The following is a 13,459-nucleotide window of genomic DNA, read 5'->3' on the forward strand; positions in this document are numbered from 1 at the left end:
AAAAAAAACGTTTAGATGAAACCCGGGGGCTCCAATGCCCCCACACCTCTGCCTCCAAAGCGGCAGAAATAAAGCCAGCAGTAAAATGCTACGGCAGCATGAAAAGTTAAGACATTATTAGGAAGCTAAAAGGAAAAATAAAAATGTCTTCGCCCAGGACAAGCAAAATAACAACTCCAGCAGTCAAGGGAAGAGAACTCCAGGCTGGGAGGAGAGGGAGGGGGATAATCCAAAGATTGGTCTGTTTTGCAGGCTGGTGGGTCTGCGGTGGCCCCCAAACAGAGGGGCCTTCTATGTTCATCAAAGATGCAGATCATCAATGATGCAGCAAGGAACCCCCCCCCCCTTCTGAAGCTTGCAGGGCCAAACATACTGAACAGATCCAGGCACTGGATCCAGACATTCTGCTAAGCCATGGTTTCCTTTAATCCTTGTCAGCCCTTTATGCAACCTGCTAAGTGAGAAAGCTCCGATTTTCATGGGCCACAGTAGGCCTGAAAGCAAATCCACGCAGATGGAAGATGGGTACTGTAGTCCAAGCCAGGACACAGTGTTAGGCTGATCTCGGGGGCAGGGACCGCCTTGTAGGGAACGTCGTGACGGGCACGTCTCACTTAGTGCCCAGAGCCCTGGGGGAGATGATGCAGCCCAGGGGACGTCCAAGGCAGTCCAAGTGTTTCATCCAGACTTCAGTCTCAGCCCTCGCCCTCTCCCCCTCCAAATGGGGAGTAGGACCCTTGCCAAAAGGCAGGGGCTGTGTTGAAAGGCTGTCGCTGGCACCTCCCTAGCTGGCACAGACCGCCTGCTGGCCCTGAGGTTGGACGGATGACTTCTTGAAGGACAAACAGTCTCATTTGCTGAGACGGAAAAGTTCTCCAGCCAAACTTGGAGCAAACTCAGCCTTCAATGGGCACCGTTCTCCTCGCCCAGCGGATGCCGGGCACTTTCCGAGCCCGCCCCACTCTGGACCGAGTGGGCCTCAAAGCCTCTATTGATCCAATGGGCCAGGTGGAAATGCCAACTGCTCTGCGAGCTCCACAGGTGTGCCTTTCAAGGCAGCCAACCAAAACAGGGGGGGAGGGCGGGCGCTGCTGTTCCCAGGGGCTAAACCAGGGGGATCCAACCTGGGCAAACTTGTTGACTTCAAGTCCCAGAATTCCCCAGCCACTTACACATAGCTGGCTGGGGAATTTTGGGAATCCAAGTTGCCCAGGTTGGACGCCCCTGGGCTAAACGTTCATCGCCCCCACCCCCAGGCCAGGACTGCGGGAAGCCAAGGCTGTGGGTCGCCAGCCCCCAGGTGGGCAGGGGCACCCAGGGCTGGGGCGCCCCGGCTGCCTTCCCCGCAATCAACGAAGGAGAATATTTGCAGCTCAAATACCGCAGGGTTGAAACGAGGGGTCCCCGCTTGTCTTCTTGCAGACGTTTCATTATCCTAACTACGGAACACGACGTTACCTAATTTGGGTAATGAAACGTCTGCAAGAAAACAAGCAAGCTCCGAGAGCAGCAGCGACCCTCCTTCCCCGCAATCCTCGCAAAAGCCGGCCCAGGCGCCCCCGGGCATCTCGGCCAGAGCCCGAGCAAGCGCCGACCCGGAGCGTCCCTGCCCCGCCTCCCCCCTCGCCCAGCCCGGCGACAAAGGAGGGGGAGCCGCCTTCCCACGCGCTTCGCCTTGCCTCAATTAGAGAAAAAGCCGAGCCAGATCAAGCCCGGCTCCTTCCCCGCCGCCAATCCCCAGCGCCGAGCCGGCCAGAGACTCCTCCCCGGGGCGAGGCGAGGGAGGCGGGCGGGGGGGGCGGCCACATGGCGCGGGCGGGGGGGAGGCAACCATGGTTGCAAATTCCATCGGCAAATTCCTGCGTGGTTCGCTTGAATGCATCGCGCCCTTGCAAAGACCCCCCTCCCTCCAGCCCCCCCCCTTTTTGCCCAAAGGGGTTCCGCAGAGGGAGGGAGGGAAGCTCCGCGCCTGCCCAGCCGGGAGCCCCCCCTTTTTGCCCCGACACTTTTGCAAAGCCGCAGCGGCCCCCCCGCCTGCCCCCCCAGCCCGTGCAACAGGCAGGCATCCCGGCGCTCCGCAGACCCGGCCAGGCGCGCTTCCCGGCACGTGGGAAGGCAGGCCCGGGGTGCGTGCCTCGGGCGGGGGGCGCAGTCCCGCACCGAGCGGCCCCGGACCGGGGATTCCCCGCCGAGCACGTCCCGCCACCCCGCGGCCGCCGCCGGCAAGGGAGGGGGGAAGCGGCGACGGCCCCGGCCGGGGCAACGGGGAGGGCCAGGCGCCGCGGACCCCCCGCCCGCCCGCCGAGCCCCTTCCCGGCGGGGGCGCCGCCTGGCAGCCCGGCCGGCCCTCCCCGCGGCGCGGCTCACCGTTGATCTCGTGGCTGGGCGCCTCGCTCTGGCTGAAGCCCCGCGCCACGTAGAGCCGCTTCACTTCGGAGCAACTTCGCGAGCGCGGCTCGGCCGCCGCCTCCAGCCCGGCCGCCCAGAGCAGCAGCAGCAGCGGCGGCAGGAGCGGCGGCAGGAGCGGCGGGCGGCGGGCGGGCAGGGCGGGCATGCCGGCGGCGGGCAGGGCGGGGCCGGCTGGGCAGGCGAGGCTCCCCGCCGCGGCCGCCCCGGCGAGGCTCGCGGGCTTCCCGGTGCGGCGCTGCTCCGGCGAGGCTGGCTTGGCGCGGCGGCGGCGGCTGCTGCTGCTCCGGCGGGCGCAAAGTTGGGCGGCGAGGCTGGAGCGGCGCCCGGGGAGGCGAGCGGGAGGCGGGCCGGGCGAGGGCGGGGCGCGGCGGGGGCGAGCCGCCTCCTTCCCCGCCTCCCGGCGCGCCAGCCGGGAGGGAAGGGCGGACGGGCCGGCCGGCCTCTCCGCGCCGAGGGAGGCTCCGCGGGCTCCGTTCCGGGGGGGGGAGACCCTAGGTTGCAAACTTCGCGCCGGCTGTGGCTGCTGGGTCCCGCCGCCCGCCCAGCTCCCGGGCCCCCGAGCGGGGAGCGCGTGTCGTGGGAAGGCGCCCGCCTGCGGCTGCTCCCTTCTCCCCCCCGCCCGGCCCGCGGAGAAAGGGCGAAATGAATAAGAGAGCCGAGGAATGCTGGGCCCACTCGGAAGCGGCTCCCGGTGGAAGACACGTGTCCGGAGCCAAGGAGTTCGGACGCCCCTAAAACCAAGCTCAGAGCCCAGACCGGGACGGCAGCAATTCTTGTTAATCTTCCAGATGCCCTCCCCCCCCCGCGCCGGGTCTTTGTGTAAATTGCAAGAAAAGAGCCTTATTTCCCCAACAGGTCCTCTCGACCTGTTGAATTTCAACTTAGACCTTTCGGGGGCAAAAGCCCCTCTGGCTCCTGGTCCGTTTCTCCCTCCATCCAGTTGCAGGAGATGCAGTTTTTAATTAAAGTGGGTTTCTTCCTAAATTGGGTCTGCCTGGGGGGCTCATTTCCGGGAAAGCCCACCCCCATCCCAACGTTCTTCTGAACAGAGAGACCCAACCGGGCCAGCATCCTAGACAAAGGCCCCCCTTCTGTTTTGGCTGATGTGGCCAAACTATTTAAGTCTTCTCCAAAGCGATTTTTTTCCCAATCTCATGCCCCCCCCCCCGCTTTGGTTCCTGGGGGGCTCCTGCTGCAAAGCCAAGCGGCCAAGAGAGATTTGAGTCTTCCCAGCAATGATTAGAGCCGCCAATCTAATCAGCTCCCTCCCCCACCTACCCAGAAATGTGCGGGTAGGGGGGTAAATCCTTGGGGTGGCCCCATTCCTTCCCAAGCTGGAGAGAGAGAGGCGATGTGAGGTTATTTTCTGTTAGCCCTTTTTCCAACACTGAGGCCTCCCTGCCATCCATCTTGCATTCCTCCCCCTCCCCTCTGCAAAGCTGGCCTGAGGTTGGCAAGGAAAAGATTTGTGAGGGACAAAACAGGACGTCCACTTGACTACCTCCCCCCCCCAACTGAACTCAGCTCCTGGAGTTGAATTTCTGATGCATTTGGGAGAACAGGACGGGATGGCAACATTTGGCTGCAACACGGGTCCAACTCTTTTATCGGCCGTCATTTTCTTGGCTGTTCTTGCTGCACTGACCGGGCGGGGGGGGGGAGGCTAGAAAACGGTGGCTTCAGGACGTTCTGTTCCAAATCGCAGCTCTTTGGTCAAGCAAACAAACATCAGAACCTTTGCAAAACGGGTGTTGTGAAAAGGGTGCATTCTTGCCAGCTGCAGCACCTTTGGCCACATGCTTGAAGCACAGGAGTTAGGACAATGCGAGTGTACAGGGAGTCCTGGACTTACAATTTATTTAGTGGCCGTTTGAACTTACAACGGTACTGAACAAAGTGACTTATGACCCTTTTTCACACTTACGACTGCTGCAGCATCCCCAGGGTCACCTGATCCAAATTCAGATGCTTGGCAACTGACTCGTATTTACAGTGTCACAATGTGTCCCGGGGAGGTGTCACATGATCCCCTTTTGTGACCTTCTGACAAGAAAAGTCAAGGGGGAAACCGGATTCACTTAACGACCATCTGACTAACAAGTGCAGCGATTCGCTTAACAAGGGTGGCAAGAAAGATCATCAACTAGGGCAAAACTCACTTAACAACCATCTCGTTTAGTGACAGGAATTTGGGCTCAATGGTGGGCGTAAGTTGGGGACTACCTGTATAAGCTTTGCCTTTTCTTGGTCTGGGGGCTAACTAGGCCCCGTTCCCTCCCCGGAGGCTTCTTTCCAGAGTCAGAAGAATGACCAACGTGGTTTGGGGGCCAAGAGTCAGGAAACTTTCTCAGCCGCTAATGCATCTTAAGGGTTTTTAAGCCAATCTCTGCGCCAAATGGTTCTTACGAGATGGAGCTACTTTCCTGGACTCTGGTGTGTTTTTCTGAATCAGTCAAACAGCTTTAAACCATCCGTTTGCGTCCCTCCCACCTTCCTATTTTGCCAGGGTAACCACTCGGAAGAAACGGAAGAAATGTCCTGGTACCAAACAGCATCTGAAACAGATTAGAACGAGGCTAAACAAATCCCAGCCACCCATAAGGCAGCAAGCGGCAATAAGTTAAAAGCAACCGCTATCGGATGAAAACCCACCTAAGAGAGCGCTTTAAAACCCACCCTAGAAACGAAACACCTTTTATCGAAAGAAAGGTGCTTGTGTGTCTCCTAATGATTAACAGATTCCACAAAAGAATTGTTCCCTTTGTTGTCAGCTCAGTTGCCGTGTTCTTGGTCATCCCGAGATGGTGTGTGGAGGTTCTTCACGGCCAGCCATGGAGATTGTGCCCTTCGCCGTCACACAAGGCCACCTCAGGTTGTCTTCACCTAAGCTGGCAACCTTACAGGAGGGAGGGAGGGAGGGAGGGGGAGGGTTAGGGGATGGCTCTCTGCAACTCAAGGAAAGCAACAGCGTCTGCAGCCGGTTTTGTGTCCTGCTTCGTTTGCTGGGAACATTCATAGGGACACCCATCTTAAGCCAAGAGCTCAGGGAGGCTAAAGCCATCATTGGCTCAAGCCACGATTGCTGAGGTTAGGCAGCATATCGAACCATAATAGTTCCCCAAATGGGAATGGCTGAGTTCATACAACAGAAGCCAGCCCACCGAGCGCCTGAGGTTAGTATGCAGCATAAACACGGCTTGTCTGCATTTATTTGTATCCCATCTTTTTATTATTTTTACAAATAACTCGAGACGGTTAATATATCCAAGCACATTTTTCTCCCCCTCTTTTCCTCACAACAACAACCCTGTGAGGTGGGTTGGGCTGAGAGAGAGAGAGAATGACTGGTCCGAACTCAGCCAACCGGCTTTCGTGCCTAAGGCAGGACTAGAACTCACCGTCTCCTGGCAATTGGTCCCTAGTTTCCATGGCTGAGGCAGGACTTGAACTCACCATCTCCCGCTTTCTAGCCTGCTGCCCTAACCACTAGACCAGGGGTCTTCAAACTTGGCCCTTTTATAACAGGCAGAGGAATTCTGGGAGTTGAAGTCCACAAGTCAAAAAAGGGCCAAGTTTGAAGACCCCTGCACTAGACCAAACTGGCTCTCCGTGTAACAGGATCCCAGGGGCTTGCCACCCCTCCTGCCTCACCAACTTCTGCCAACATTTCTCAAACCTTTCCAAGCCTGTTTTTTGCCCACTGTGCCCATGCCGGACCGTTTGTGAAGCTGCTCATGGAAAAAGATGTTGAGGATTTAGCCAGACACATACACACACACACACACCAGGCTCTCATAAAAATGTTTGTCTCGCTCCCTCAGCCCCTTCCACCCCACTCTTCCTGTGGGGACTGCCGGAGCTCCAGGTTCTCATGAAGTCCTGGCTGCCAGGCCTCCCAAAGGGAAGCCTTCCACGTTCCCAGTTTCTCTGGTGGGACCATGCAAATTTTAAGGGCAGCGCAGCAGGGGGCCGGGCATTCTTCTCCCGAAGAGGGGAAGAGAGAGAGGGAGGGAGGCTGCAGACGAGGAGGAGGAGGGGTTGGGAAAGGAGAGGCAGCAGGCCAGTTGGAGCCTGAGGAAGACCACCGGAGATACAGGATTATCAGAAAGCCAGCAAGAGGACAACAAAAACCAGTGGGGCAACTTGTGGGTATCAGCAAGGCCAAGCTGGTCTGCAGAAGGAACAGGTGGCATCGCCCGAAGGAGGTTCCTGGGCTCCAGGGCGGTGGGTCGGTCCCAGTTACTTGCCCTTTTTGCAGCTACGGACACGAGAGTCAGCAAGGCGCCTGCGAAGGGGTCTTCCTTTCCGTCAAAGTCTTCTCCATCCTTCAGGGCACTGATAGGCACACCACCCTCAAACATAAAACACCAGCTCCCTCATTCTTCCAGAATCCGACCCCTGCTTTAGCCTACTGTGGGACCCGCTTCGTGCAGCACCAAGGAGGAGGGGAGATAAATTAGGACCATTTATGAAGCTCAAAATGGCTGCCCCGTGGACGTGGCCCATCACTAAACCCAGCATTGCCTTGAAGTAACTTGGCTTGCTCTCTGCATCCTTGTAGCAACTTTTCCAGAAGCAAAAGTTCTTGCTGTAAACAAGTGATGCTAAGGATGGTGCAGGACAGCTCCCGAATTTAGCGTTTGTTCAAGCAACTTGTAAAAGTCACAGGGCGTGAAGGAGGGGGCCCAGCAGGCCCACAAGAACCACATTCCTGACCTTGCAGTGACCGGTGATCCTTCCCCAACTCTTCAGACCTGGGAAGTGGCTTTATCCTAATGGACCAACCAGTGGGCTATCGGACTCCATAGTAGCTCTCATTACCTAAAACACTGGTCCTGGCTAGGCCCAGCAGAAGATCTAAAGAAGTTGGCAGAGAAAGAGGTTTGGAACCTAAGCAGATGACAAGCCCGGCTTGCTCTCCCCTCATTGCACAAGTGTCTTTTCTTCTCTCTTCCGAGATGGGAGTTTCCAAGAGGGGCCAAAGTCAACTCGGCATACATTGCATAGCCCAACTGCTTCCATCCCAAGAGCGCCACGTGTCCTCTTTCAAGATCTGATGGCCAAGGAGGTGACAGCCGCGAGGACCGTTGAAAGGCATCGCAAGGGAAAGTGACACTGTTCCCCAGGCCAACTTTTGTGGTCCGAAGATTAGGGCAGCTTTGGGGATCTATAGAAAGCTGCTGGGGGAGACATTCCTTCCTCCTGCTGCAAGGATCATCTTACCCCCTTGGTGTGGCTTCTGGGGCCAGAGAACGCGGCAGAGTTCTGGGTCCCAACGTTGAGCACTTAATGGTGGCTCAGAGCGAGGGTGGATGGAATCCCATCCCAGCTTCCTGCCATCAGCACAGCTGCTCCTGCCCACATTTCCGAAGCCAACCTCCTTGGGTGCCCTTGGCTGGACAAGCGGCCTGCTGCAAGGGGGGGCGCTCAGCAAGGAAGGCTTGCCGGGAAGGCCCCTTCCCTGGTCCAGCCGCAGCTGCTCGGAGGATAATCTTAGGAACGCGGCTGGGACAACGACAAGCTCTGAAGCTTTTCCAAGCACTCGTCACTCACCCAGACAGGCGCAGGGTGCTGGCAGGCCTCTGCCCTCCTCGCCCCGCCCGAGAAAATGCCCTTTCAAAACCCCGAGGACGGACACCAGGGCGCAGGCTGCTGCTTTGATTCTCCTTCTCCAAGCGGCGGGCAAGATCAATTTTCATCCATCTCGCCCGGCTCCAGATCAAAGGATGGAGGTTCAGAGGAGAGAAAGGAAAAAAGGCAGAGAAAGCAGGGAGGGGGCAGCAAATGGGCAGGAGCCTGGAAATAGCACACAAATACATGCGCAGTTCCGATGCCAGGAGCACTCCGAGTTGCGCAGCCTCATCAGCGAAGGGGAAACCGCAAAGAACGTGGCTTCTTTCCTCATGCAGGGCGTCCTCACCTTACAGCCAGCCGTTTAGCGACTGTTCAAAATCAAGACAAATCCTGAAAAAAGGGTCTTACTGACCAGATGCAAAGTTACGACGGCCGCCCCATCACCGCAGGCCCCATGGCCACATTTTGACACTCAACAACCAACCTGCCGTTTATGGAAAAACATTTTGGAACCCCGAACACAGGTGGAGCTTGTGAACAGGTGAACAGAATACTTAAGTTGGAAGGAACCTTAGAGGTCTTCTAGTCCAATCCTCTACGCCAGCAGGGGACCCTGCGACATTCTGGACAAATGGATGTCCAATCTCTCCTTAAAAATGGTCTTGTCCGTGGTGAAAACTGGGTAAAATTCACCACTGGAACCTGACAGGAGGGTGCAATTGCCCATTGTTGTTCTAGGCTGACCCCCACACACACCCCGTGGAGACCTTAGGCCCCCACCCCAAAGTGGTAGTAGCTGTTTGGGGCTGAAGAGCAAGCAAAGGGACCGCACTGAGCAGGTTGGCCCGCTACCACTTGCTTTCCACAGCAGTTCCACAGCCCTCTCCTGAGGATGTGCCCAGGACGTGTTTCCACCTCAACCTCACCTCAGATGGTGGACATCTCGATACAGAGAAGATATCAAGGAGAAGAAACTTTGATCCCCGAATCGGCCGGGTTGACAAACAACATTTCACCCTGGGTTGTCTAAGGAGCTTCTCAGTCCTCCAGGTCCTGGTTGTCCCAAAGGTGCTTTTCCCAAAAGGCAACTGGACTTTTCGGAAACGTTTCACTTCTCATCCAAGAAGCTTCCCCAGGTCTGAAGTTCTTGGATGAGAACTGAAACGTTGTCAAGGAGAAAAACCGAGAAAGTCCAGGCGCCTTTTGGAAAAAGTACCTTGGGAGAGAGCTTGTGGGCACCTCAGAGCCAGCCAGCTTTGTTGGTTTATCATTTGCCCACCAGGGCCAGCAAACCAGAGCTGGGCTGAATGTGAGAGAGAGAGACCAGCTCCGCCACTGAAGGATCTCAGCAGCTTTGCTCTTCCAAAGCGGCCTTTCCATCAACACTGGGAAAAGCCACCCAAGTGTGTGGGAATTCCAGAAAGACCTCAGTAGCATTTCCTCTGAGTGGTACAGACCCCCCCACACACCCCACCCGGCATGTCTCCACTCCTTCATCTGCTTCTCTGACTTTTCCACATCTGCTCTTCCCCAAGGAATGCATTTGGCAGAAAGCTGAAATTAATACAAGAACGCTCGGCATTTGCTTCAAAATGCAGTCCAGATGGAGGCTTTCTTCTCTGGGGAGGGGGCCACGGGCTTGACAGCACTTAGCCCCCCCCTCCAAGGGCAAGAGCCAGCCAGGCTTCCTTGCCTGTAGATGCACCTCAAAGACCATTTTGCACCAAGAGGAAGGTCACTCTGTTAATGCACATCGCTGTGGTTTTAATGGCCCTAATTAAACAATTTCTCTGGTGTCTGTTCACGGGGAGTTGATTTTTCTTACTTTTCTTTTTTTCCTTTTAATAATATACTTGGACGCTGACAAAATGCAGGCCTTTGTTTGCATGCTCAGGATTTTGGCTGCGAGGGCTGCTTTAGGACCGGTTTATAATAAGGAATAATGACTCCCATTTCTTGTTCTGTCTAAAGTAATCAATGGCTTTGTTGCTTGCAAAGAGGATTAGTAATTACCCAGATAAGTAAATGTGAGCACGCGTGTGTGTGTGCACGCATCTCTGTGTGCTTGTGCCAGTGTGGATATACTTCTAAACAGGAGGTAAAATGCAGAACCTGCGTTGGAAAAAGAAAAACTCACGGTGATAATGCTGCACTTACTCCATAAGTTTCAAAACAGCTATTTCCTCCTCTCCCAGGCAGAGGTACATGTGCAAACACAAAGACACACACACTCAAATGCAAGATAGCCAAGCATGTGATCAACAGCCTCCGACTGATGGTAGGACCTATTTATTTTTAAAAGAAGAAGAAAAAACAGTTCCTCTCTGTTCCCAGCTCTTCATATTTCCGATGCAAATTAGAGTCTAAAAAAGAAAGGGGAAAAAAAAATATCCAGAGCAGCCAAAAAGAGGCTGTAGGAGTCTCTGAGAGATTCCCATTTTTCCATGCTCAACAGACAGGCTCAGAACACAATCTATTAACAGACAAAGTGATACAGAATAGGTTTTTTTTTAAAAAAATAGGAAAGCATGCTTGATCCTGTTGACTTTCTGGAAAACATCTGAGCATCTTCTGAAGCTGGACAATCGCTCTGCAACGGCGTATTCTCTGCCGTGCTCACATCAGCCACACCTGGGGAATCGCATTAGCCCTGTCTAAAAAAATATGGGCACTTCTGCCGTGGAGAGCCTGTCTAAAATTGGCTAGCTTTTAAAAAATGAATACACAGCTCATTCGTAACAAGAATCCAGTGTTAAGTCAATTCAAATGGCCACCTTGAAGTCAGGTTTGCCACCAATATTAATACAATGGCTAATGCAATTCCAGAGCAAATTTGCAGGCTGCAGAGCCATTTCCTGTTTTGGAACAGTTTCCTTCAGGTTGGGTTTTGATCTCAAGACCAAAACAATTTTAAAAAATTGTCTGAAGGTGTTTAATCCAGTAACTTTGCTCATTCTGATTCTCTGAGGATGCTGTGTGCTTTTGCCATCCTAAACAGCAGAGGGGAAAATGTTTACAAAATTCATAAGTGATACAATCTGACTATTTTTAACCCTGTCATAATAATTGAATGAGAATTCTTCAAAATACAAGCCCTGGGTCTTTTTGGCCAGACCTCAGATAACTTGTTTCAGGAAATGTTTTTTTTTTCTTTAAAAAAAATTAAGTCATATTTCTGAAGTTGTTCTTTTCAAGTGCCTCTGAAGGGCAAGAAAGATTTGCAGGGCATTTTCGCAATGCAAACTGATAATGGATTCACCCCGGACTGTGGCCAAGGGTGAGTTCAAGTCATTTGGCCATCAGAAAAAGCCACAATATGAGGACAGCGCCCGCTAGTTGAAAACTCAGGGCTGGATCCTTGGCACTGAGATTGTGACCCGTTGACTCTTTGCTCTGCTGATTCACAAGCTGCCTGTTTGAAGGGGTACTTTCGCCGTCCAAGTCGTATGCAAGCTCTAGAAGGAGGGAGAGAAGAAAGAGAAGAGGTAACAAAGAAGGAGAGCCTCAGCTTATGAAAGTTGATGCCTTTTAGTAAAATTGTTGGTCTGAAAAACTGTTACCAGTCAGCCTTCCTAGGTAGACCATTCAGGAAACACAACCAGGTGAGTTAATTTTACTTTATTGTAATGCTACATTAACAGAGCCATGAAAGTACAATTCTCCCATACAGTCTCCTACACAGCCTGACAAACTAGGGAGGTCCCTTCTGAGTTTCTTTCCTTTCCCACGATACATGCTGACCCTTATCTGACTCACCCCTTGGCCGTATCTCACCTCCCCAAGCCCCCGCCCCCACCCCGGTCTTTCTCACATACCATTGCACTACCAGACCCCCAAATTCAAGAAGGGCCATTGCTTGGACAAGGCTTGGATTTCAATGGAGCCCAGCAGCCTTAGTTATGGGGTCCCAGCTTCTGCCAACCTAGCAGTTCGAAAGCACGTAAAAATGCAAGTAGAAAAATAGGGACCACTCCGGTGGGAAGGTAACAGCGTTCCGTGCGCCTTTGGTGTCTAGTCATGCCGGCCACACGACCACGGAGACGTCCTCGGACAAGCGCTGGCTCTTCGGCTTTGAAACAGAGATGAGCACCGGCCCCTAGAGTCGGAAACGACTAGTACGCATGTGCGGGGGAACCTTTACCTTTTTTTAACCCCTGGGCGGCTGGATTTGTGCAACATTCTAATCCAACAGAATGGATGGAGGGCTCCTTGGTGCTTGCTTGTTTTCTTGCAGACGTTTCATGACCATGACCCAAACTAGGTAACATCATCAGTGCTAGTCAACACTTCACTGACACGGATGATGTTACCTGGTGTGGGTCACGAAACGACTGCAAGGAAAGCACGCAAGCTCAGAGAGCACCAAGGACCCCTCGTTTCAACCCTGAGCTACAAATATTCTCCTTTATTAGTACAACGGATGGAGCTGGCAAAAACGTCTGTCAGTGGCCAGTCAAGACACAGAAAGAGCTCCCGTTTTCCCGTCCCTCTGAAGAGATTCCTAGAGGCACCCAGGTGTTCCCCTTTCCACACAGAAAGGGGAACACCTGATCTGATCCAGCAAGATGCTTGCTTACAAAGCCCACACGTGCCTTAAAAGTTTCCCACAGCAGAGTTTTCCTTCTTCTGGGAACATCTCGGTTAACTTTCCAAAAGGAAGCCAGGAAATGTTCATTCTAGCTTTCCTCCTGGTGGCAGGGGATGATGGAGACTGTAGACCCACACCTGTCTAGGTCACCAGATCGAAAAGGCCAGAGGCTTCTGTTCTACAGACGGGCTCCAGTGGAGAACGAGGTCGGGTGGAGAGAGAAGAAGGGAGCAGGACAAACCTTTCTGTTGGGCTCTGCTTTTCAGCCAGGCAAAGTTCGCACGGAGCACCATTCAAGAGACAAGCAGCCCCCGTCGCTACAGAGCCTGGCTGGGCAGCTGAAGGGAATCTGTCCTGCTATTAGGCCAATCGCCCATCAACCCCACCAGATCTCCTCCGCAGCTCGTGCAAGCAACGCCAACGTGGGTCCTGAAGCCCATCCAGGTTAGTCCCAAGAGAAAGAGGCTCTTCCCAAAGATGGGAAAGGGCAAATTCATGCTCCCAGCCCTGCCTTTTGTGCTCCAGCTTAGATAATCAGCTGACACGGGGAGTAAATTTAGCTCTGCTCCTCGGTGGCCGATCAGAGGGTGTTTTCCCTTCCCTCTGCCCCGCCAAGCAGGAGGAAGGAGATTTGGGCGTTTTTTTTTCTTTCTTTCTTTCTTTTTGGGTGGGGTGGGTGGTAAAAGCCACCACGGAGTGTTGAATTGCTGATACACGTCTTCTGATCTGCATTTTTTTTCTTTTTTCATACAGCAGCGTGACACACACCCAGAGTCTTCCGTGCTTGCTCCAACATGCAAGAAGAATGAGAGCTATTGAAGCTGTAAACCTGCAAATATGCGTCTTCCATTTCCATGTCAACAAAGGAAGAGGGGGAGAGCATCCCAC

General features: G+C 54.0%; 2 protein-coding genes across 2 annotated transcripts in view; both read right to left on the minus strand.

The window, feature by feature from the left end:
* The window catches only part of GPC4 (glypican 4), a gene marked incomplete at its 5' end in the record, with an annotated part of 39,727 nt that extends 31,619 nt beyond the window's left edge, over window positions 1-8,108 (minus strand). The window contains 2 exons of the mRNA XM_081336419.1: window positions 2,368-3,140; window positions 7,963-8,108. Coding sequence (XP_081192545.1) covers window positions 2,368-3,140; window positions 7,963-8,108 — 919 coding nt within the window. The remainder of the gene's footprint in view (window positions 1-2,367; window positions 3,141-7,962) is intronic.
* Window positions 8,109-11,271: 3,163 nt separating this feature from the next.
* GPC3 (glypican 3) overlaps window positions 11,272-13,459 on the minus strand; it is a gene marked incomplete at both ends in the record, with an annotated part of 64,425 nt that continues 62,237 nt past the window's right edge. The window contains one exon of the mRNA XM_081336280.1: window positions 11,272-11,438. Coding sequence (XP_081192406.1) covers window positions 11,272-11,438 — 167 coding nt within the window. The remainder of the gene's footprint in view (window positions 11,439-13,459) is intronic.

The sequence above is a fragment of the Vipera berus genome, assembly GCF_964194415.1.
Source record: "Vipera berus genome assembly, chromosome: 11".
NCBI classification, from domain to species: domain Eukaryota; kingdom Metazoa; phylum Chordata; class Lepidosauria; order Squamata; family Viperidae; genus Vipera; species Vipera berus.